The sequence below is a fragment of the Babylonia areolata genome, chromosome 16 (genome assembly GCF_041734735.1).
Source record: "Babylonia areolata isolate BAREFJ2019XMU chromosome 16, ASM4173473v1, whole genome shotgun sequence".
NCBI lineage: Eukaryota > Metazoa > Mollusca > Gastropoda > Neogastropoda > Buccinidae > Babylonia > Babylonia areolata.
In genome coordinates, this window is record NC_134891.1 from 3,311,110 (window position 1) to 3,336,915 (window position 25,806).

The 25,806-nt window shown below is 40.8% G+C and overlaps 1 protein-coding gene across 1 annotated transcript in view; it reads left to right on the plus strand.

The window, feature by feature from the left end:
• Positions 1-3,014: 3,014 nt before the first annotated feature.
• The window catches only part of LOC143291076 (mRNA-capping enzyme-like), a 36,252-nt gene continuing 13,460 nt past the window's right edge, over positions 3,015-25,806 (plus strand). The window contains exons 1-13 of the mRNA XM_076600679.1: positions 3,015-3,103; positions 7,616-7,753; positions 10,366-10,475; positions 11,257-11,360; positions 12,159-12,247; positions 14,385-14,460; positions 17,419-17,449; positions 18,104-18,212; positions 19,204-19,322; positions 21,295-21,398; positions 24,126-24,227; positions 25,119-25,254; positions 25,602-25,673. Of these exons, the coding sequence (XP_076456794.1) occupies positions 7,678-7,753; positions 10,366-10,475; positions 11,257-11,360; positions 12,159-12,247; positions 14,385-14,460; positions 17,419-17,449; positions 18,104-18,212; positions 19,204-19,322; positions 21,295-21,398; positions 24,126-24,227; positions 25,119-25,254; positions 25,602-25,673 (1,128 nt within the window). The 5' untranslated portion in view covers positions 3,015-3,103; positions 7,616-7,677. The remainder of the gene's footprint in view (positions 3,104-7,615; positions 7,754-10,365; positions 10,476-11,256; positions 11,361-12,158; positions 12,248-14,384; positions 14,461-17,418; positions 17,450-18,103; positions 18,213-19,203; positions 19,323-21,294; positions 21,399-24,125; positions 24,228-25,118; positions 25,255-25,601; positions 25,674-25,806) is intronic.

A 25,806-nucleotide genomic window follows, 5' to 3' on the forward strand; every position in this document is an offset into this window, starting at 1 on the left:
CTATGAGGAAAAAAAAACAAACTAAAAATAAGCAATTTCATTATCTGCATAAAGCAGAACCGAAGAAATGTGTTCCGTGTCCGAATGTAACACTTGACTTCGTCTCAACTGAGCACTTCTAAACGTGAAATGCTTCAAACTTAATTAATTTCAAGAAATTCATTCACAATCAATGTACAGTTTGGTTTTTTAGAACTTGTGTGATGTAAAATGTGGCTGTTCTAATCAAATTCTGCAAAACAATATGCACGTATATATAGGGACTGACGTTTCGAACAGAACGATTTTTTTCATTCCACATTTCGTCTGTCACGTGAACTGATAAACTACATCACTTCGTGATAAAACTTCACCAGACAGCTAAAGCCGGAATCGAGGTAATTTAAGGAGATGATTTTCTACTTTGAACTTTGTTGTTTGGAACTTTTGATGCAACAAGTCTTCAGCTGAAAGCAGTCTTATCGAACTACATGCGTTGACTTGGTTCGAAATCTTACGCCAGTATCCGAATATTACCGCATCTCGCCACGTGTCGGAAACAGTGATCGTGTTTGAACTTAATTGGATGAACGAAAAATGCATAATCAAACCATAACAACGACGAAATTAACATACACAGTTTATTTTCAAGCAATATAGCAACCATGGGGTGCGAATGAACATATCAGTTGGAGATTTCCGTGTAACATATGTACATTTCACACGCTGTCGGAAACAACACATTCTCTGAATCTGTGTTCAAATACACACGATTGAAGGGTGTTTGTCAAACCGATTTACGCTTTCCCGCGATGAATCAGCATGATTTATGTGAAAACAGTTCTAATTTTGTTAAATGTATATTTTTATTGGGTCGTTTACATGCACAAAAGTAATACAGAAAAGCGGAACCGAAAATTGATTTGCGATGTCGATTGCATTTAAATAGCTGAACAGACATTTTTACCATAAAATGAGTGTATGTGCTGTCGAAGATAGATGTGTTGACCACCTGTGGAAAGTAAAGAACATGTAGTGTATTCATGAATGTGCTTGCCTTCGAATAAATAAAATATTTTTTTTAAAGTATAAAAACATCAAGAGGAACGGGTTGTTCACGTCTGTCACGCAGTTGTTTTTTTTGTTTTGTTGTTGTTGTTGTTGTTTTTTTTTGGGGGGGGGCGGGGGGAGGGGGTTGCGTAGTATTTCAAACTGAATGTACCATTTTTATTGATGACCAATGTTTTATTATCACAACAAACTAATACAGATTAGGTCTGTATGTACTGGATTTTTTATAAGGTTTGTACTTATTTGTTTCTGACCACTTCATGTTCAGACACATTGCCATGTCACAAAATGCCTCCGAAATTTTGGATGTTTTTAATAATTTTCAACACATTTAAGACACCGGCAAGAACCGTAAAACAGATTCTCACAAAATTGTTGCAGACATTTCTCTATTCATTTGCAATCCTGCCGATAACATGTGAAACATTTGAATAATCATTGTAAACACATGTTTATATTGAATCAGACCGAGAGACCCCCATAAGTTCTGGAAACTGACCCATTTCCATCTCAGTCCAGGCAGCCTTTGTTCTTCATGACTATCTGATGCACTTCATTCTTCTTCTTCTTCTTCTGCGTTCACTCGTATGCACACGAGTGGGCTTTTACGTGTATGACCGTTTTTACCCCGCCATGTAGGCAGCCATACTCCGTTTTTACTCGGGGGTGTGCATGCTGGGTATGCAGTTCTTGTTTCCATAACCCACCGAACGCTGACATGGATTACAGGATCTTTAACGTGCGTATTTGATCTTCTGCTTGCATATACACACGAAGGGGGTTCAGGCACTAGCAGGTCTGCACATATGTTGACCTGGGAGATCGTAAAAATCTCCACCCTTTTCCCACCAGGCGCCGTCACCGTGATTCGAACCCGGGACCCTCAGATTGACAGTCCAACGCTTTAACCACTCGGCTATTGCGCCCGTCTGCACTTCATTCATTTTGCCACCTTCATACTCCAGCCTGATACATTTTCTTTCCCACGGTGAACTGACGTTTCTACTGCGCCAGGGTTTGTGAGTCACATTTCCAAATACCGGTTCATTTCCAAAGAAAAATATGTATTTCATACCGTCCTTTTTACATCAAGACATGATGTTGGTCGATTTTGCCACAGTCATCTGCCGTCCATGCTTTCTGAATTAATTGTCTGGACAATCATGATGTTCCGACAGTGTTCAGTCGTTGAACTGAACAAACATGGTTAACACATATTTACGGATATTTTTTTTTACTACACGTCAATAAGCAGAGCATGAAGTATATCCAAGTTGTGCATTGCGTAAAATGTCAACAAAAATGTACTTACGAACTAAATGATCCCGTGCTGCGTTCGTAAATTCACCTTTGCAGTCAGTATAATACTGTTTTCATTCTTTATGAAACTGTCATGACCGGTACGAAACTGTAAAACATTCATAAAAGCAAATTTGCGTCTTCTACCAGTTTAGTATGAAATACATGAACTTAAAAATATTTGTTACCTTTTGACCCCAAAGAGTTCTCTTCTTTTCTGTACGGTATCTGTTTTAGACTGATCTGCCGGTCGCAGTGTCCTGATAACGGAGTATAGGACAGCATCAGCGCGGCAGCAGTCAGTCACAAGTACTGTACCTCGCTAAACGCTCTCCTCTGCCGACCCCTTAAACCGCGCTTGCGTAACTCTGGCTTGCCCTTGCCTTGCGACTCTTTGTGATGCGCTCTCTAATGGCCAGAAGTGTGAACAATAATTACTACCAAAAATCAAAATCTAATCATGTTCCCGCCCAACTACAGCGGTAAACTTTATATCAGTGTGATCAGCATCATTTCTTCTATGTTATCGTGAAAAGAACGGTTTTTGTTGCACACATTTTGACCATTTTTGTATCTGCCCTGGACCAGAAGTGAAAGGGGAGGGGAAGAGCGATTTGTTTGGTTATTATCCGGTTAAATGTCTTTTTGGAGGAAGTAACTCTGGTCACTTCCGTCAAAATTCGAGAGACGCACCACCGAAACGAGAAGTCTCCCAGTTTGTGACAGAACGTTTCGCCTTTGTGTACCGAGTCAGGTAAAATAATAACCTTTCTCGGTATGAAAGGAGGGCAGTAACCTTTATTAAAAGCTTTGTGATTGTTTATTTTCATACAAATCATGGGTAACATGGTACAAAAGAAGAGAGAAACAGAACAGCATGTTTTAAGTTGTCAGCATGCCAACTGAAGTTGCTGCTGAGCCAGAATGAAAACTCTCGTACTTTTTTCGGTATTAATCTTTTTGATTATCTCATTTATAATCTTGAATTTTAATCATATCGAGTTTAGGATCGATGACAAATGTGTTACGAACATACAGTTTTCCTGGCATGCATCATTCTTAACAACGAGCAAAACCGTTGTAAATATAAGCCGGCAATATCCAGGTGTGATGAGGGTGAACGTCCACGCTTTGTTCTGAACACTGCTCATTCCGTCGTGAGGGGAAGATTTGTGGATAAGCCTTGGTCATTTTTTAGATAAATGATTTTGGATGTGTATCTTCAGTGCAAATAAATGACAAATAAATGACAAATGATTTTATGCCAGGTGAATATATTTGATATCAGAATTTGAATAGACAAATGTAGGTACCTGCTATACTGAAGCTAAGACTGGAAAATGTCGATTTTGCCTATTTTCCCCATGATTGACATTTAAGAAATAAAGATATGTTTTATACAGGAATTAAGTTGAATTTCTCCTCTTTCCAATGCTGTCCTTATTTTTCTTCTATGTTTAGTCTTTGTTGAGTAAACCAGTAAAAATCATGGATGGTCAAAGTACTCAATCACCAGGAATACCCCATGAAATGCAAAAAATCAGACCACATGTCTATTTGACTTCAAGTTATGATCATTTCTCTTTTTTTCAGAATGCAACTGATATGAAGTATGTAAGTTGTTGGTTATCAAAATAAAAGATTAATCAGCAGACACACTTTAGGGCAGTGGTTTTATTTTTATTTGCAAAATACTATTCGCAAATGTAGATTTTCCAGAACATTGTCATGCCTACAACTTGATAACAAGAAAACACACAGGAAAATATGTTTGCTGGATGTGACTTTTAAATTAGGGAGAAAGCAGGAGAAAATGCTATTGTGTGAGTGAAACTGGTTGCCTGAAGTGGAGTAACCTTCACTGTTCAAAACAACATTGTGGTAAGTAAGTTTGCTGACGTCTGCTTCTGATCTGAGAGGGTTGGTGACAAAAATTGGTCGCGGACATTGCTCCTTACAACAATAGACCTATCAAATGAAAGATCACATTCTCTACTTTTACATGGGCCAAGTTTTAGATTGGTATATTTTACTCAATTTATTTATTTAAAAAAAAAAAAATGTGACGCTCTGCTGCACTTCCAGACAAAAAAATCTTTTCAGTAAACCCACCAATGAGAAATTCTTTCTTTCTTCTTTAAAATGCTTTATAAAATGACCCGAAAGCTTATGTTTGTACTTATAAGGAGCAGCGTCCGTTTAATGAAAAATTGGAAAACTGATTTTTTTATGCCACTGATCAACTACATCTATTTTTAGATCAGTGGTTTTAATGCCCGGCTTTGTAGAAGCCTTGTCACAGAGTTCAATGTAGTTCAGGTTTTGCTCAGATGTTTTGGACACCAACTTCATATTACATATTTTACTATTTTTAGAAAGTATTTGAATGATAGGTTTCACAATTTTAGTTAATATCATTGTTTTCTGTTGTGAAACATATTTTCTTTCCAACAATGAAAGACAGCCAAGAACTCCGCTAAAATAGCAAACAAATTTTTCAGTGAGAAGTTCAGTTGGTCTCATCAACTTCGTGATGCACAGCATTGTCTGTTTTCCTACTTCTGTTTTATTTTTCACATGCATGCACACACACACACACACACACACACACACACACACACACACACACACACACACACAGATAGATATTGCAGAGAGGGATAGATAATGCAACACATACATATATATGTGTGTGTGTGAGAGAGAGAGAGAGAGAGAATTTTTTTACAAATGATTATCTCAAGCAGAGTTTAAAATTCTAAGTTGATTTTTTGTAGATTCAAAGTGATATGTATGAGTGTGTATGCTTAAAAGATGTGTGTGCATTTCCTGTTCAGGAATAATGTGTTCACGTTTTGTGTTCTCAATAATAAAATGTAAAATTATAGTTTCAAACACTGAAACAGGGCCAGTGGTGTGGGGTAGGGGTACGCGAACGTTTGTGTTAGTGAGTGTATATCTTGTATGTATCTTTATAATATATATATCATATGTATCCTTTTATGCATACTATATGAATAGTTTGTGTATGGCTAAAAGTGTTTGTATACATGCGCAGATGTTGTTTTTTTGTGGGGTTTTTTGTTTGTTTGTTTGTTTGTTTGATTTGGTTTTGTGTGTGTGTGTGTGTGTGTGCACATGCTTGCTTTTTACTTTGTGTGTGTGTACATGGGAGTGTGTTTGTGTGTGTCGTGTGTGTGTGTGTGTGCGCGCATATGTGTGTTCGCGCCTCTGTGTTTGTGTTTGTGTGTGTGTGTGTGTGTATTACCTGCTGGTGGTAGATAAGATGTGACAGAGCATTGTCTTTATTTCTTAGTGCCAGACTTTCATTGTAATGTTATTGTACAGCAGGTGGACATGCTTGTAGAAAAGGCGGAGACAGTATCTTCAGCACATAGTACTAAATAAACAAGTAGAAGATTTTGTGCACTGTTATGCTTCTGAATTTCAAACATTTGCAGTTACTTGAATGAGGAGAGAGAACTCAGAACTCAGAAATGTTTTGATGTACATCGGCCTTGGGCCACTATACAAAAGGACCGGGGTCGGTGGGGTCAAAACAAAGGTTCATCACACACACACCATGCATTTTGAGGCAAGAGAGAGAGAGAGAGAGACAGAGAGAAAAAAGAAAAGAAAAAAGAAAAACAAGTCACATAACACAACCAGGCGTACCTTTGAATCTGTATTGGAAGACTGTTGTTTCCTTTCAACCTTTTTATACTTCAGCACTGATACAGACCATGCATTAGTTCAGCTGGATGTCTGTACTTTGGAACTGGTACGATCAGCTGTGCTGATTAATAGTTAGTAATGAAGTATAAAAAAAGAAAATAATTACATAAAGTGATGCATACATACTGATTTTGACTTCATGTTGGGGGAAAAAAACCTGAAGAGTATCTAAAAAGGTATTCATTTTTAGCATTAATGGAAGAAAATTTTAGCTGGAAGAAAAATTATGCATAATTATTATATGCAAGATATTATTTTCCTTAGTTTTTAGCCTTCTGTGTTGCTTAGTAAACATGCAGTCATCCTGTAAAATTTTAGATTTGTCCAAAATCTCAAAATGATGTGTAAAAAGGCTCAATTTCAGCAAATTTCACTTGGCTGTAACTTTGGTTCTAACACAGAATAATCATTTTTGCTGTGGGGTGTTTGTTTTGACTTGCAGTTAATGTAAGTTTGGTGTTAGGATGGAAGGTGGCAGAATGGTTAAGACGCTCAGCTGTCAATACAGAGTCTGTGAGGGTGTGAGTTCGAATCCCGCTCTCGCCCTTTCTCCAAAGTTTGACTGGAAATCAAAACTGAGCGTCTAGTCTTTCGGATGAGACGATAAACCGAGGTCCTGTGTGCAGCACTGCACTTAGCACACTGAAAAAGAACCCATGGCGATGAGAGTGTTGTCCTCTGGCAAAAATATGTAAAAAGAAATCCACGCTGATAGGTACATATCTATATATTAGCATGCACTCAAGGCTTGACAAGCGCGTTGGGTTATGCTGCTGTCAGGAATCTGCCTAGCAGATGTGGTGTAGCATATATGGATTTGTCCGAACGCAGTGACACCTCCTTGAGAAACTGAAACTGTTGTGGAGTTGTTTCAACAGACATTTCTTTTTAAAGACTGCCGGAACCTAACAAATGTCAGTTTAACAGAGCATACATTTTTTTAACAATGTTGCTGACCATCATTTGGATAGAGTTCCTGTTAAAACAGTTCCACCCCTGACATTGCTCTGCCCATACTGGTCAGTTTATACAGTATTTCCACTTTACAGCCAATTTCTTTTTTTCTTTTTTTTTTTTTTTTTTCTTTCCATCTTGCTTCCTTTCTTTCTTTTTTTCCTTGGGTTTTAGATTGATTTAGATTCAGTTTGGACTAATGGATATCAGTCATTTTTATCTTGACAGGGGTTCCAGCTCACGTTATCAGCAGAAACACTTTTAACATGTATGCTTCTTTGATACGTTCAGCTATCTGGAAACTTACAAATTATGCATCCTGATCAGTCTTTAAAAACTGTTGACATTCTCAGTTTTCCAGTCATGGAATTCTCCAAAGATCAGGATCATTTGGGTACAAAATCATTTTTTAAATGATTTGCATACTTTGTGTGCTTGTTGATTTTGATCATTTACAAATTTATTAGTTGTCAATTTTTCTATCTCATCTACCCGTTGTTTCTGTTTGTAGAGTCTGTTTATGTTTCATTCCCATGTGTTTGTGTTCTGAATTCTTTTTTTCTTTTGTGTACAACAGGACTGTTTCCACTGAAGAGTGGTGCGTGTTTGGGTCTTGGATTCCAGGCCTGTCCACTCACGATGACTAACCAGTACAACCCCAACCAGATTCCACCCAGGTGGTTGCACTGTCCTCGAAAAGGGGCCCTCATCCAGGGTGAGTGTTTTCTCAGTTTCATAGGTCTTGGTCATTCTGTCCCCATGTCTTGGTCATTCTGCCCCCATGTCTTGGTCATTCAGCCCCCATGACTTGGTCATTCAGCCCCCATGACTTGGTCATTCTGCCCCCATGTCTTGGTCATTCTGCCCACAGATCTTGGTCATTCTGCCCCCATGTCTTGGTCATTCTGCCCCCAGATCTTGGTCATTCAGTCCCCATGTCTTGGTCATTTGGCCCCCATGTCTTGGTCATTCGGCCCCCATGTCTTGGTCATTCAGTCCCCATGTCTTGGTCATTCAGCCGCTCATGTCTTGGTCATTTGGCCCCCAGGTCTTGGTCATTCGGCCCCCAGGTCTTGGTCATTCGGCCCCCAGGTCTTGGTCATTCGGCCCCCAGGTCTTGGTCATTCGGCCCCCAGATCTTGGTCATTCGGCCCCCAGATCTTGGTCATTCTGCCTCCCTGTGCCCCCATCACACTCTCTTTCTGTCTTGCATATGTATGCACAAAAACAAAGGGAGGATTGAGGTGTGAATCACTATCTTGTTCCTTTCCTTTATCCACCAGCTTTCTACAACTGTACAAGGCTCCAATAGAATAGAATAGATTTTATTGTCATGAAACCGTAAGGTTTATAAGACACAAGTGCAATGGTAAATGAATGAATGAATGAGAAACACACAATTAATCAATCAGTTAATGCAGTAAATTGCAGCAGCATTCATAAACAAATTTTCCCAATCTTGTTTGTATATATTCATCATCTGTTAGCATCACCTGACTGGGAATATGTCCTGTGTTATTTGAATTTTGAATATCCTTTAAAAATTGTTGCCTTAAGGTTTTATATTTAATACAATGATCAAGAAGATGGATTTCGTCTTCCAGGATGTTACATTTGTTGCACAATATGCCTTCTTGTGGAATATTTAAATATCTACCTTTCTCAATCTTTTGGTCATGCGCGCTTATTCTGAGTTTCGTTAAAGCTTGTCAGTGTTTTCCCCAGTTGACCTGATCTAAGGCCAGCAGAATTTCAGTTCTGGAGCAAATTCCCCATTTCCATTGGCCCATCACAGCAGTGATTTTAATTTATTACTTATCATAGGAAATGATGTGAACATCTACCATTTGTTTCCTTTTAATAGTCAAACTGTCAGCGGCATGTTGTGAGTGGTGTGCAGTTCAGTGGCCATACGTTATTGAGCAGTGTCATGGCCCAGTGGAACAGTGCCTAAGTGAAGCGAGAGTTGCAGGTTTGAGTCTGAGCAGGGGTGACTTTTTTTTTCTCTCTGAATCGCAAACACCACCTACATTGCCCCAGACATATTCATGGACATGTGCACATAGGTATGAACACACACACACACACACACACACACACACACACACACACACACACTTTGATAGTTGAACACAAAGGTATAACAATTAACATGTAGATGGAAAAAAAGGTTATAGAAAAGATTGGATTATACTAGATAAAAACAATATTTTTAGATTTTTTTAAGTGCAGTTGCAGATATCAGTCGTAATTTCTAACACAAGTTACAGAGGAACCTTTGCTGGCTGATACATGATCATGCACTGATACCATTTTTTACATTTTATACTGTTTAAAGTGTCAGATTTTTTTCAAGTTACAAGTAGCATGTGTGTCAAATTTTGCCAAGACAGGAGGTACGCAGTTACCTGTAACTGTTTTATTTCCATTCCAACTGGCCAGTTTGTAAGTTTTATCCTGTTGCATTTTTTTTTTTTTTTTTTTTAATGCTTTCTGTGCACCAGTCTTTTTCCTCTCTTCCTTCCTGTCTGTAAATGTGTGACAGTGTATGTGACTGTGAGAATGCTTTAATTTTTCCGAGGAATGTTTTTTTTTTCTTCCTTTCCCCTTCTCATTCTTCTCCTCTTCCCTACTGTCTTTTCTTCATCTCACATCCAGAGATATCTGTCCACTGACGCAACATCTAGACTTGTCGTTTCTCTCATTCTCTCTCGCCTTGACTACTGTAACTCTCTATTGTCTGGTTTGCCTGCTTCATCCATTCAGTCCCTTCAGCGCATACAAAACTCTGCTGCCCGACTCGTCCTCAGAAAGAAAAGATCTGAGCACATCACTCCTCTTTTGCAACATCTCCACTGGCTCCCTGTCTCACACTGAATAAAGTACAAGATCAGCACTCAATGTTATAGATGCATTCACAAAACTGCCCCTTCCTATGTCTGCGGCTGCCTTCACTTCTATACTCCATCTCGCTCACTACGATTGGCTTCGGATCCAGTCTGTTTACGCATACCCAGATTCAAACACTTGACTGTTGGCCGCCGTTCTTTCTCTGTCTCTGGACCCTGCAATTGGAATGAACTTCCTCTTTCGCTTCGTCAAGTCTCCACTCTCAGCTCTTTCAAGTCTGGCCTCCCTTGCCTGCCCTTCCTTGTCTTTAGTTTCTACAGTTTTAGAGTTATGCATGCGTGTGAATGACTGGTGCGAAAGCACTTTGATTTGTCTCTGCACAAGATTCAGCACTATATAAATACCATTATTATTATTATTATTATTATTATTTTCAGCCAACTGATTTTTTTTGTTTTACTTGGTTTTATTTTTCAGACAAATTCTTCCCTTTCAAAACTCCACTTGATAAGCGATATGATGATCAAATTGCCGAGGAGTGTCGCTTTGATATGGATATGTTGTTTCTGTCGCTGAAAACATACAAGGTATGTATACCAATGCATTTTAAGTTTAGTGGACTGTTGTTGTTTTTTGCTGTTGGTTTTTGGTTGGTTTGTTTTTTTCTGCTTTTGCGCATAAAAAGGAGTACTGTGAAGCAGTGTTTGTGTACCTGTATCTGTGTCTGTATTACTTTTTATCACAACAGATTTCTCTGTGTGAAATTCAGGCTGCTCTCCCCAGGGAGAGCGCGTCGCTATACTACAGCACCACCCCTTTTTTTTTTTTCTTTTTTTTTTTCCTGCGTGCAGTTTTATTTGTTTTTCCTTCGAAGTGGATTTTTCTACAGAATTTTGCCAGGAACAACCCATTTGTTCCTGTGGGTTCTTTTATATGCACTAAGTGCATGCTGCACACAGGACCTCGGTTTATCGTCTCATTCGAATGACTAGCGTCCAGACCACCACTCAAGGTCTAGTGGTGGGGGGAGAAAATATCGGCGGCTGAGCCGTGATTCGAACCAGCGTGCTCAGATTCTCTAGCTTCCTAGGCGGACACATTGCCTCTAGGCCATCACTCCACTAATGCAAGCAAGTGAGCAAGCATGTGTCAGAATTTCTGCCTATTTGTCTCTGTAATAGTGTAAAGTGTAATTCCAAGAGAGAGTGTACGGCGTACAGAGTTTGTGTGCATAAGTGCACATTCATGTATCATATATGTGCAAGTCTAGAGAATAAAAATAGCATACACATTATGATACAAATGGAATGACTGATGTATGCAGAGATGTTTTTCTTTTCTTGTTTCAATGACTGCTGTCTCACACAGCTGAAAATGGGCCTGGTCATCGATTTGACCAACACCAAACGGTTCTACAACAACAAGGAGGTTGAGGCACATGACTGCCGTTACATCAAACTGCAGTGCAAAGGGTACGTCTCTTTCTTTATTCTTTTCAGTTTTCGTTTTTGTGTATGTGTCTGTGTGTTTGTTTTATGGTATTGTTTTTGTTGTTGATGTTGTTTTGTGTGTGTGTGTTTTTTTGTGGGATAGGTTAGGTATGGCAGTTTGTTTTGTTTGTATATTTCATTTTTAAAAGTAAGATGTTTAAATCGAAGTCAGCTTTTTCATTAGATCACTAAAAAAATAGTTTCCTTTGATTTTATAAAGGAACCAGTTGGCCTGTCGAAAGCATCCTTTGCTTTGTGTCTGAATTTCAGTTATGAAGAGAATTTATTTTTAGCCTGGAGTGTTGAGAACCTGACTCTTGATGCTGATGCGAGCAATCAGCAGCTTCTCAGAAGCAGCTCCTTCAACAGAATTTGAGAGTGTACCCACCTCCTGGTTTTGAAATTAGAAGGCAAAGGGCACAAACAAACCATTATTTTAGAAAGTCATTAATGTGTGTGTATTTACTTATGTGCCTTTGGATATATGTGTAAGTACTTGTTTTTGCCAGCTTCATATTTACCTATATGTAGGTACCTGTATCAGTATAAATGTGCGTAGGTATATGAACATATTTTATGAATGCAAGAAAGTACCGATGTTGAAGGTGTAATTCAGATCTTATCCACAGCAGTTCACCCCAGTCCCTATACTCCATCTTCCACACAAACACCACCATCCAGCTGTTCAACCCCATTTTCAACCCCCCCCCCCAAAAAAAAAAACAAAAAAAACCCACAGAATTCGACCACAAGTGACAATGATTTTTTGTTCTATTTCAGACGCTCAGAAACGCCGACAGAAGAACAAACCCAGGCCTTTGTGGACTTGTGTGAGCGGTTCATAAAACAGAAACCCTTGGAAGTGATAGGTAATTGATGTCAACCCTTCCTTTTCCTTGAGTAAATGAATGGATCAGTCATTACTTAAGGCCAGACACGGTAGTACAAAAACGTATGAAATAAACTTGAAGTTTATGGCTTTCTATGACATGGTATGCAAAGATTTTGGACTAAACATATCTAAAAAAGGTCATTTTGTGCAAATTGTCGTGACAGTTTCCATGGAAACGAATCCAAAGAACAAGAAAATTAAAAGCTTAGAACTTTGGTACCTTTATAGGTACGTTATTTCTGTTTGTTTTATTTGATTTAATTGTATTTGTTCTTTATTATAGTGCAGTAGTATTTTGGAATTTGAATAAATACATTTATTATTATTTTTTTGTTGAAATGTGTATAAATTCCTTGACATAATTTTTTTTCAAATGAGTATATATTCATTCTTTTACTAGTACTATACAAACCACTGCACTATAGTAAATATGAATACACAAAGAAAGAAAGTACCAAGTTTGAACATGCTGTCTTTTAAAGTTTTTGTGCGTTAGCATTTTGAAAAATGGTATTACAAGGACAAAACACAAAACTGAGAAAACAGGAAAAGAAAGAGATGTGCTTGTACTCACAAGAAACCACACATGTTGATGCTGTTTGAAGCTTTATTTAAGTGAATATAGTACCCAGGTGAAACGCACTATAAAGATTAGATGTTGAAGAAGCAAATTATGCGAAAAAACGAAAATCACAAAAAATCATGATTTTGGTCAAAATTTCACTACTGTGTCTGGCCTTAATGAATGTACAGTCATGAGATTCTTCAAACTATTGTCTGAAATCTGACAAAAGGAAGACCGACAAATTTTGACAAAAAACAAGAACGCCAGAGAATCAACAGACAGACAGAAAATACGAGAAAAAAACTTAGCCGTATGAAGAGCACAGGAACAGGAGTCATAATGGCTGCCGGAAAAAGAGGGTGCTAGTCAGGGGGGCAAAGGGGAGGTTACCTACTTCCAGGGGGTTATCGGCCGTAGTTACTTTCGTTTTCTCTGCATAGGTGGATAGTAGTTTGCACAGGACAGGAATGTCAGACCCCTGCCGGAGTCTGCACTAGTGGGTCCTGGTAAGTATGTTACTTAAACGTAATTTTAGACAGAAATTTTCTTTTTAGAAAGTGGAAAAGTTTTAAGTTTTGCATATAATGATGATGGTAATGCAGTGATTTCGGACTGAAACTCAAAGTCTCAGTCTCTTCCCTGATGTAGGAAACTGCTTTTGGTTTAGATAATCTTTAATTATTCAACAATACACATGATTACAATGCAATGAATGACAAAAGAGCATCAACAAGCTTAAAGCTTGTACTGTGCTCACAACGTTGCACTGCAATTTTATCATGACAGCTGATGAACCATATTATTATGACTTGTATCAAATAAAACTGCTTTTCTATTTCTGACATTTGAAATTAGAATCAAGTTTCAGAATCAGTTATATTGATCGCATGTACATGCTGTAAGATGTCAGCTGAGAGAAACCTTGCAGCAAAACCACAGATTTGCTGTTACCCAAAAATTTACAAATGCCACAAAAAAAATAAAAAAAAGCATGAACAAAGACTCCTGACTTGAACACCATGGGGAGCGAAGAGGTGAAGAATTTTGCAGGGAAAGTGCTGCCGAACCTTCAGCATTACCACTGATGGGAGCACAGACACGAGTGCTGAGAAACTGTATCCGGTAGAGGGTGCATGTTTTGAACTGGGAGTAGTTAGAAGACTGATGAGAACACTGCTTGCCGCGCCATCACTGAAAGACTAATAATTAGCAATGAAATAAACATGTTCAAGTTCACACGCACGCACGCACGCATGTACGTGTGCGCGCGCACACACACACACACACACACACTGTGACATCTCACACACACACACACTCACACACACACACACACACACACACACACACACACACATATTGTGACATCTCACACACACACATACACACACACACACACACACACATTGTGACATCACACACACACACACACACACACACACACACACACACACACACACACACACACACACACACACCCCGTTTGAAAATGGCTTGTCAGCGTGAAGTGCTCTGATATGAATAATAAATAATGATGATGGTTTTCCAGGAGTCCACTGCACCCACGGCTTCAACCGTACAGGGTTTCTTATAGTCAGCTACCTAGTGGAGAAGTTATCGTGGAGGTAGGCTGTTACCTTTTCCCAGTTCACCTGACCATTATTTGTGGGAGAGAAGATTCACTCAGACTGTGTATATGCTGTGTCTGTGTTTGTTTGATTGCTTATCTGTTTCAACAAATCAGATTTTTTTTTTTTTTTTTACCTTCTTTTTTTCTTCTTCTTCTTCTTCTTTTTTTTTTTTTTTTTTTTTTTTTTTTTTCAACCTCAAGGTAGGCTTTGACTGCTGAGAATAGTTTTAAGGTTTATGTCTGATGATCTGTTTTGTGTCAACTGTTACTGGTCTGTTTGTGTCACTGATCTGTTTGGTGTAAACTGTCACTGATCTGTTTGGTGTAAACTGTTACTGATCTGTTTGGTGTAAACTGTTACTAATGTGTTTGGTGTAAACTGTTACTGGTCTGTTTGTGTCACTGATCTGTTTGGTGTAAACTGTTACTGATCTGTTTGGTGTAAACTGTTACTGGTCTGTTTGTGTCACTGATCTGTTTGGTGTAAACTGTTACTGATCTGTTTGGTGTAAACTGTTACTGATCTGTTTGGTGTAAACTGTTACTGGTCTGTTTGTGTCACTGATCTGTTTGGTGTAAACTGTTACTGATCTGTTTGGTATTAACTGTTACTGATCTACTGATCTGTTTGGTATGAACTGTTACTGATCTGTTTGGTGTAAACTGTTACTGATCTGTTTGGTGTAAACTGTTTATGATCTGTTTGGTATGAACTGTTACTGATCTGTAAACTGTTATTGATCTGTTTGGTGTAAACTGTTACTGATCTGTAAACTGTTATTGATCTGTTTGGTGTAAACTGTTACTGATCTGTAAACTGTTATTGATCTGTTTGGTGTCAACTGTTACAGATCTGTACACTGTTACTGATCTGTTTGGTGTCAACTGTTACAGATCTGTACACTGTTACTGATCTGTTTGGTGTAAACTGTTACTGATCTGTACACTGTTACTGATCTGTTTGGTGTCAACTGTTACAGATCTGTAAACTGTTACTAATGTGTTTGGTGTAAACTGTTACTGGTCTGTTTGTGTCACTGATCTGTTTGGTGTAAACTGTTATGATCAACTGTTACTGATCTGTTTGGTATGAACTGTTACTGATCTGTTTGGTGTAAACTGTTACTGGTCTGTTTGTGTTACTGATCTGTTTGGTGTAAACTGTTACTGATCTGTTTGGTGTAAACTGTTACTGATCTGTAAACTGTTACTGATCTGTTTGGTGTGAACTGTTACTGATCTGTTTGGTGTAAACTGTTACTGATCTGTTTGTGTCACTGATCTGTTTGGTGTAAACTGTTACTGATCTGTAAACTGTTACTGATCTGTTTGGTGTGAACTGTTACTGATCTGTTTGGTGTAAACTGTTACTGATCTGTTTGGTGTAAACTGTTACTGATCTGTTTGGTGTAAACTGTTACTGATCTGTTTGGTGTAAACTGTTACTGATCTGTTTGGTGTAAACTGTTACTGATCTGTAAACTGTTATTGATCTGTTTGGTGTAAACTGTTACTGATCTGTAAACTGTTACTGATCTGTAAACTGTTATTGATCTGTTTGGTGTAAACTGTTACTGATCTGTTTGGTGTAAACTGTTACTGATCTGTTTGGTGTAAACTGTTACTGATCTGTTTGGTGTAAACTGTTACTGATCTGTAAACTGTTATTGATCTGTTTGGTGTCAACTGTTACAGATCTGTAAACTGTTACTGATCTGTTTGGTGTCAACTGTTACTGATCTGTAAACTGTTATTGATCTGTTTGGTGTCAACTGTTACTGATCTGTTTGGTGTCAACTGTTACTGATCTGTAAACTGTTATTGATCTGTTTGGTGTAAACTGTTACAGATCTGTTTGGTGTGAACTGTTACTGATCTGTTTGGTGTGAACTGTTATTGATCTGTTTGGTGTCAACTGTTATTGATCTGTTTGGTGTGAACTGTTACTGATCTGTTTGGTGTCAACTGTTACTGATCTGTTTGATGTAAACTGTTACTGATCTGTTTGGTGTGAACTGTTACAGATCTGTTTGGTGTAAACTGTTACAGATCTGTAAACTGTTACTGATCTGTTTGGTGTCAACTGTTACAGATCTGTAAACTGTTACTAATGTGTTTGGTGTGAACTGTTACAGATCTGTACACTGTTATTGATCTGTTTGGTGTAAACTGTTACTGATCTGTAAACTGTTATTGATCTGTTTGGTGTAAACTGTTACTGATCTGTACACTGTTACTGATCTGTTTGGTGTCAACTGTTATGATCAACTGTTACTGATCTGTTTGGTGTAAACTGTTACTGATCTGAGCTTTTGGAAAAGTGAGATCAGCCAGTATCAACAATCTTTAAGTCACTTAACAGAACTTCTTCTTCTTCTTCTTCTGCGTTCACTCGTATGCACACAAGTGGGCTTTTACGTGTATGACCATTTTTACCCCGCCATGTAGGCAGCCATACTCCGTTTTCGGGGGTGTGCATGCTGGGTATGTTCTTGTTTCCATAACCCACCGAACGCTGACATGGATTACAGGATCTTTAACGTGCATATTTGATCTTCTGCTTGCATATACACATGAAGGGGGTTCAGGCACTAGCAGGTCTGCACATATGTTGACCTGGGAGATCGTAAAAATCTCCACCCTTTACCCACCAGGCGCCGTCACCGTGATTCGAACCCGGGACCCTCAGATTGAAAGTCCAACGCTTTAACCACTTGGCTATTGCGCCCGTCACTTAACAGATCTAATGTGAATTTGTGTTGCAAAATTTATATAAAAGTTTATTTTTAACTTTTTTATCTGATACGTTTTAGAGAAGGAGAAATCAGTATTCGATCTGTTTTATGTTTTGTTTTAATTTTCAGATGTTATCTGATTGATGAATATCAAATAATTTTGTTTTAAGGTCTTTAATTTGAAGTCTTATCTCAGATGTCTGTTGTTGTTTTTTCAGTGTTCAGGCTGCCATTCTGGAATTTGCCAAGGTAATTTCTCTCTTTTCACTTTTCACTTACTTTTCTCTGTGTGTGTGTGTAGTTCCCACTGTATCTGTTGAAAATGACGTGATTTTTTTTATTTTGTATTTCTTTTTATCACAACAGATTTCTCTGTGTGAAATTCGGGCTGCTCTCCCCGGGGAGAGCGCCACCCTTTTTTTTTTGTTGTATTTTTTCCTGCGTGCAGTTTTATTTGTTTTTCCTATCGAAGTGGATTTTTCTACAGAATTTTGCCAGGAACAACCCTTCTGTTGCCATGGGTTCTTTTACGTGCGCTAAGTGCATGCTGCACACAGGACCTCGGTTTATCGTCTCATCGGAATGACTAGCATCCAGACCACCACTTGAGGTCTAGTGGAGGGGGAGAAAATATCGGCGGCTGAGCCGTGATTCGAACCAGCACGCTCAGATTCTCTCGCTTCCTAGGCGGACGCGTTACCTCTAGGCCATCACTCCACTATGTGAGGTGTAGAGCTGACATTGCCAAACGAATAATCATTTAGTATAATCATTATAGTGTAATGTAGTTCAGGGCACAGGTAGCTAAGCAGTAATGGCAAAGTAGAAGAAGTCCGGGTCAGCGCTTACCACAGATGTGGAAGTCATTCGCTGACCGCCTGTTTTATGTGGGGGGGTTTTCAGAGCAGACCACCTGGTATCTACAAGCAGGACTACCTTGATGAGTTGTTCCGTCGCTATGACGACCCTGAAGAAACGCCTACAGCTCCTGCTCTCCCACCTTGGTGCACAGGTAAACACACGTTTGGAGGGGGTGGGGGAAGTCACAGGTAAACACAGGTTTGGAGGGGGTTGGGGAAGTGACAGGTAAACACTGGTTTGGAGGGGGTGTTGGGGAAGCCACAGGTATACTCAGGTTTGGAGGTTGGGGGGGGGGGGAGTCACAGGTAAACACAGGTTGGTTGGGAGTCACAGTTAAACACAGGTGACAGCTGGAGGGGACACTGGTAAACACAGGTGGAGGGGTCACTGGTAAACACAGGTGGAGGGGTCACAGGTAAACACAGGTGGAGGGGACACAGGTAAACACAGCTGGAGGGGACACTGGTAAACACAGCTGGAGGGGACACTGGTAAACACAGGTGGAGGGGTCATAGGTAAACACAGGTGGAGGGGTCACTGGTAAACACAGGTGGAGGGGTCACAGGTTGTGCTTTCAGGGCTAAGGAAATCTTCCTTCTGAAATGCATGTACATTTGAAGTCTTCAAGTTAGATTTTTCTTTTCTTTTTTCTTCTTTTTTTTTCTTTCTTTTTGTTTTTTTCCTCACATGTGAAAACAAAGTCAGCCCTATATGTATTTCATGGTACATGGCAGTTTAGACGGGGTGGTAGCACCAACGCTTTCCAGCTTGCATAACGGGACTTTTAAGCTGTGACGACATGCAAATAACTAATGCTCCAAAATATTGATTTCAATTTTTACCACAAGGTAAACACCACAAAACGCAGTGATAGAGTGGAGAGTGACAGGCAGGTGGTAGGTATGAAGGTCTGGCACACTGCCAGAACACAGCTGAACCTAATCGTCAGATTTGGAAGATGGTAAACTGCCGGAGATGATTAAACTGAATGGATGTTTCATTGATATTCAAAGCAGTTCTAGACCAGTGATGATGATGATGTGAACTATTGTGACCGAAAAAGACATCCAGATCAACCCGCAGCACATCCGCAGAATGGAACATGCCAGTTAACCCCCTCACTCCTGTTTGTGTCATGGCAGAGTCGGACGACAGTGTCGACGACGACGGTCACAAGCATGACAGCAGCGGCGCCACCAACGCCAACAACACAGACAAGAAGGGGGGACCACCGGGCAGAAGACGAGAGTTTGTGAAAAAGGTGAACGGCGGGTTCAGGTTCAGGTTCAGGTTTTGAGCCGAAATGATTGATCATTCATCACTTTAGATATTCTCGGGGAATGGGGACATTTTCCTCTCTCTCTCTCTCTCTCTCTCTCTCTCTGTCTGTCTCTTTTTTACAGTCTGTTTCTGTCTTTTATGAGAAAACCGAAGGTGGGGAAATTTTCCTCTTTTTTTTTCTTTTTTTTTCCATTTACTTTTATGAGAAAAGCAAAGTTTATGGGCAAGATGCCTGTACCCTGTATGTGGTGGGTATTAGTAGCAGCTTGTGGTACTGATTAACACACACAGAACTGAATCATACTGTATTGTATGACATTTTTTTTTGTGTGTCACAACAGATTTCTCTTGTTAGAAATTCCAGCTGCAGCAGAGAGCATGTCCCCACAGTGTGGTGCCACCCTTTGATTTTCTCCCCCTTTTTTTTGTCTGTCTGCGCTTAACCCTTTGAGCCCTGAGTTCCTGAGCAATTTTAACCCATCTGCCTGAGCTCCTGAGCCAAAATTTGAAAATAATTGGTATTTAATGTGTCACGGCAGATATAAAAAGAGTGCCCTGACCACTGCTTTACCAGTGGTAGAGAAAAATGACATAATGCCTAGCCACCGGTTGAGCGGTGCATAAACACTTGTGTCGTGTTTTGCTGTTGGTTGACTTATATTGAAATCGATCTTTTTTATCCAAAGCACATGCACAAAACACAGTGAAAAGCCGCGGCCATGTTGGTACTACGTTCGCTGACGTCAGAATATTACGGTTTTTCTGATTGGCTCTTCAATATAAGTCAACCAATAGCAAAACATGACAGAAGTGTTTACACACCGCTCAGCTGGTGGCTAGGCATTGTCATTTTTCTCTACCACCGGCAAAGCGGTGGTCAGGACTCAAAGAGTTAACTCACTCTGGACGACTAGTTCTCTCCCTTGCTTTTCCCTACAGATGACCCATTTGTTAGGGTTAGGAAAAAAAATCACAAAAAATACAAAACATAAAGTAACTGAATGAAACTCACTGTACTTGACCCACTGACCCCTCTCCTCACATTGTGTGAATGCCCACCCCCTTCCCTCTTCACTTCAGATACATTATTGAATGTCTTCATCATCCTCGTTGATGTCGAAATTTTCAGTTTGCAGCATTTCAATCACTTCAGCAGTGGTAAAAGCTGCTGTCATGATCTAGTTTGCTGCAAAAATTTCCACTTGTATCACCTGCGACGCCATTTTTGATACATACGCAGATTAGCTTGTCGTGTGGGGTCCTGAACTCGCTGGCTCGCTGTGGAGTATGTTATTACGGAATCTCACGAAGAAACTTTCCATTCGACCCTTGACACATTCACAATGCCTGGTGTAGCTGCGATTTTTATGCCACCCCATGAGGAAAACGTGGAAAAAAAATTTTAATTGTCAAAACCGCTATAGCGTTCCGTCGTCCGGAACACTGCCTTACGTCAGGAGCACTACAGCATTCCATCGTCCGTAGTGAGTTAAAAGAACCCAGGGCGACAAAAGGGCTGTCCTTGGCAAAAAATCTATAGAAAAGTGGAGTTTGATAGGAAAACAAATACACTTATTGGCAGAAAGAAAGGAAAAAAAAAGGATGGTGCTGCACTGTAGCAAGGCTCTCTCTCTCTTTTATTTATTATTTGTTTAATTATTTATTCATTGATTAAATGATGTATCCATTTATTTGTTTATGCTCTTCTCTTTTTTTTTTTCTTTTTTTTCTCTTTTTTCTCAAGGCCTGACTAAGCGCGTTGGGTTACTCTGCTGATCAGGCATCTGCTTAGCACATGTGGTGTAGTGTATATGGATTCGCCCGAACGCGGTGATGCCTCATTGAGTAACTGAACTGAGCTGATCTCCCCAGGCAGAGCAGCCTGATTTTCACACAGAGAAATCGGTTGTGACAAAACGCGCTGCCAATACCAGTTATGTGCGTGTGGGCAGAACGCCAAGTTTGCGGACGGGGTGACCGGGGTGGAGCAGGTGCTGACACAGCCACACCTATCACAGGTACAGCACAAGAGCCAGGCCATGGCCGGCTGGAGAAGGTAGGTGTGGGCACTGGGCTTCTGTGCGTTTGTCTTGTGTTGGTTTGTCTGTTGGTGTGTGCACTGGGCTTCTGTGCGTTTGTCTTGTGTTGGTTTGTCTGTTGATGTGTGTACTGGCTTTTGTGCGTTCGTCTTGTGTTGGTCTGTCTGTGTTGAGTTGTCTGTCAGTGTGTGCACTGGCTTTTTTGCGTTCGTCTTGTGTTGGTCTGTGTGTGTGTACTGCCTTTTGTGCGTTCGTCTTGTGTTGGTCTGTCTGTTGGTGTGTGTACTGCCTTTTGTGCGTTCGTCTTGTGTTGGTCTGTCTGTTGGTGTGTGCACTGCCTTTTGTGTGTTCGTCTTGTGTTGGTCTGTCTGTGTGGAGTTGTCTGTTGGTGTTTGCACTGGCTTTTCTGCGTTCGTCTTGTGTTGTCTGTTGGTGTGTGCACTGGCTTTTGTGCGTTTGTCTTGTGTTGGTCTGTGTTGTCTGTTGGTGTGTGCACTGGCTTTTGTGCGTTCGTCTTGTGTTGGTCTGCCTGTGTTGAGTTGTCTGTTAGAGTGTGTACTGCCTTTTGTGCGTTCGTCTTGTGTTGGTCTGTCTGTGTTGAGTTGTCTGTCAGTGTGTGTACTGGCTTTTGTGCGTTCGTCTTGTGTTGGTCTGTCTGTTGGTGTGTGCACTGGCTTTTGTGCGTTCGTCTTGTGTTGGTCTGTCTGTGTTGGTCTGTCTGTTGGTGTGTGCACTGGCTTTTGTGCGTTCGTCTTGTGTTGGTCTGTCTGTCAGTGTGTGCACTGGCTTTTGTGTGTTCGTCTTGTGTTGGTCTGTGTGGAGTTCTCTGTTGGTGTGTGCACTGCCTTTTGTGTGTTTGTCTTGTTTTGGTCTGTCTGTTGGTGTGTGCACTGCCTTTTCTGCGTTCGTCTTGTGTTGGTCTGTGTGGAGTTCTCTGTTGGTGTGTGCACTGCCTTTTGTGTGTTCGTCTCGTGTTGGTCTGTCTGTTAGAGTGTGTACTGGCTTTTGTGCGTTCATCTTGTGTTGGTCTGTCTGTTAGAGTGTGTACTGCCTTTTGTGCGTTCGTCTCGTGTTGGTCTGTCTGTTAGAGTGTGTACTGCCTTTTGTGCGTTCGTCTCGTGTTGGTCTGTCTGTTGGTGTGTGTACTGCCTTTTGTGTGTTCGTCTTGTGTTGGTCTGTTGGTGTGTGTACTGGCTTTTGTGCGTTCGTCTCGTGTTGGTCTGTTGGTGTGTGTACTGCCTTTTGTGCGTTCGTCTTGTGTTGGTCTGTCTGTGTTGAGTTCTCTGTTGGTGTGTGCACTGCCTTTTGTGCGTTCGTCTTGTGTTGGTCTGTCTGTTGGTGTGTGCACTGGCTTCTGTGCGTTCGTCTTGTGTTGGTCTGTCTGTTGGTGTGTGTACTGCCTTTTGTGCGTTCGTCTTGTGTTGGTCTGTCTGTTGGTGTGTGTACTGCCTTTTGTGCGTTCGTCTTGTGTTGGTCTTGTCTGTTGGTGTGTGTACTGCCTTTTGTGCGTTTCGTCTTGTGTTGGTCTGTCTGTGTGCAGTTGTCTGTTGGTGTGTGCACTGCCTTTTGTGCGTTCGTCTTGTGTTGGTCTGTGTGGAGTTCTCTGTTGGTGTGTGCACTGCCTTTTGTGCGTTCGTCTTGTGTTGGTCTGTCTGTTGGTGTGTGCACTGCCTTTTATGCGTTTGTCTTGTGTTGGTCTGTCTGTGTGGAGTTGTCTGTTGGTGTGTGTACTGGCTTTTGTGTGTTTGTCTTGTTTTGGTCTGTGTTGTCTGTTGGTGTGTGCACTGCCTTTTCTGCGTTCGTCTTGTGTTGGTCTGTGTTGTCTGTTGGTGTGTGCACTGCCTTTTGTGCGTTCGTCTTGTGTTGGTCTGTGTTTGTTGGTGTGTGCACTGCCTTTTGTGCGTTCGTCTTGTGTTGGTCTGTGTGGAGTTGTCTGTTGGTGTGTGCACTGCCTTTTGTGCGTTCGTCTTGTGTTGGTCTGTCTGTGTGGAGTTGTCTGTTGGTGTGTGCACTGCCTTTTGTGCGTTCGTCTTGTGTTGGTCTGTGTTGTCTGTTGGTGTGTGCACTGCCTTTTGTGCGTTCGTCTTGTGTTGGTCTGTCTGTTGGTGTGTGCACTGCCTTTTGTGCGTTCGTCTTGTGTTGGTCTGTGTTGAGTTGTCAGTGGATTATGTGTCTTGTGTTGAACTGTCTGTATTGAGTTTTTCTCTGTCTTTGTTGTTTCTGTCTTTGTTGAGTTGTCTCTGCCATGTGATTTAAGGCATCTCAGATTGAAAGTCTAACGCTTAAACCACACAGCTGTTGCACTCATCCGTTGACACAGCTGGGATTGAGTATTTATGTGTAGTTGTGATTGGTCAACAGCTCAGGGATTGAATATTTATGTGTGGTTGTGATTGGTCAACAGCTCGGGGATTGAATATTTATGTGTAGTTGTGATTGGTCAGCAGCTTGGGACTGATTGTTTATGTGTGGTTGTGATTGGTCAGCAGCTTGGGACTGATGGTTTATGTGTAGTTGTGATTGGTCGACAGCTCAGGGATTGAATATTTATGTGTGGTTGTGATTGGTCAACAGCTCGGGGATTGAATATTTATGTGTAGTTGTGATTGGTCAACAGCTCAGGGATTGAATATTTATGTGTGGTTGTGATTGGTCAGCAGCTTGGGACTGATTTTTTGTGTGTAGTTGTGATTGGTCAGCAGCTTGGGACTGATTTTTTATGTGTAGTTGTGATTGGTCAACAGCTCGGGGTTCCCAGGCTCCCAGCCAGTGTCCATGGACATTCATAACCTGGACTTCCTACGACAGAAGCCTTACATGGTCAGCTGGAAGGCGGACGGCACCAGGTGAGGAAACCCCTTTCTTTGTACACACACACACACAGAGACATGCTGTGCCTGTATCTCTCTCTCTCTCTCTCTCTCTCTCTCTCTCTCGCTCTCTCTCTCTCTCTCTCTCTCACACACACACACACACACACACACACACACACATCTGGAAGGCAGACGGCACCAGGTTAGGAAACCCCCTTCTTTGTACACACACAGACATGCTGTGTCTGTATCTCTCTCTCTCTCTCTCTCTCTCTCTCTCTCTCCTCCCTCTCTCTCTCTCTCTCGCTCTCTCTCTCTCTCTCTCTCTCTCTCTCTCTCTCTCTCTCTCTCTCTCTCTCTCACACACACACACACACACACACACACACACACACACACACACACACACACACACACACACACACACACACACACACACACACACACTCACTCACTCACACTCACTCACACATGCGCTTGGTGCACAATGTAGCAGATGGATACAGACAGATATGCACTACATGTTGATAAACTTCGGTTTTGTCTACAATGCATTGCAGACATATTTTTCCAGTCACCACTTTTTTTCTTCTTCTTCTTTTTTCTTTTTTTTTTTTTTCCTTCTCTTGATTTTTTGGGGTTTTTTGTTGTTGTTTTTTGTTTAACTCTTTCCATACGAACGGCGAAAGAGACGACGTTAATAGCGTTTCACCCCAATTACCATCATCAGAATATTGCAAGCGGAAGGCTCTTATACTGAAGAGGTGAATGTTGACAAAGAATACCACAATTCTGACGACGGAAGCTAAAGGTTGGGTCATTCAGACACCCACTGGGCATCCGAGGGGTCTGTGTAGAGGAGAAGAGAGGACTGGCCGTTCTGAGTGAGTTAATCTCACTCTCAGTTTGTGTGTTTGATTCCAGGTATCTGATGCTGATCGACGGGAAAGACCGCGTGTACATGATTGACCGTGACAACGCTGTGTTCCACATACCAGGGCTGGAGTTCCCACGCCGCAAAGATCTCAACGCTCACGTGGAGAACACGCTAGTGGATGGGGTGGGTGCCGCTGCTAGGGTGGTTTTGTGAGTGTGTGTGTGTGTGAGTGTGTGTGTGTGTGTGTGTGTGTGTGTTTGTGGGCTGCAACTACCATGTTCAGTAAAATATAAAGGTGGGTTTTTACCAGCATGACTGTTTTTAAAAGCTTTTTCTTGTTTTTGAACTAGCCGAATTGGAGAACCAATTTAGTCTGCCTTGATCATCAGGGAAAATGTTTGTCAGAAGACATGTACAACACAGGTGTATCTCAGATGTATAAATTGTAGCACCTCTGCATGTATGTGAGTGGGGACAAACCTGTTCAGGTCGGCATAATGTCTTATGATTTTCTTTTACTTTTCTTGCAGGAGATGATTTTGGACAAAGTGGAGGGGAAGGATGTTCCTCGCTTCCTCGTCTACGATATCATCAAGTTTGAGGTCAGTATTTCAAAGAAACAAAAAAATGTTTGAAATAATGAATGAATGAATGAATGAATGATATGGATACTTATACAGTGCCTATCCTTGGTCGGAGACCAAGCTGTCAATGCTTTACAAACATGGGGTCATT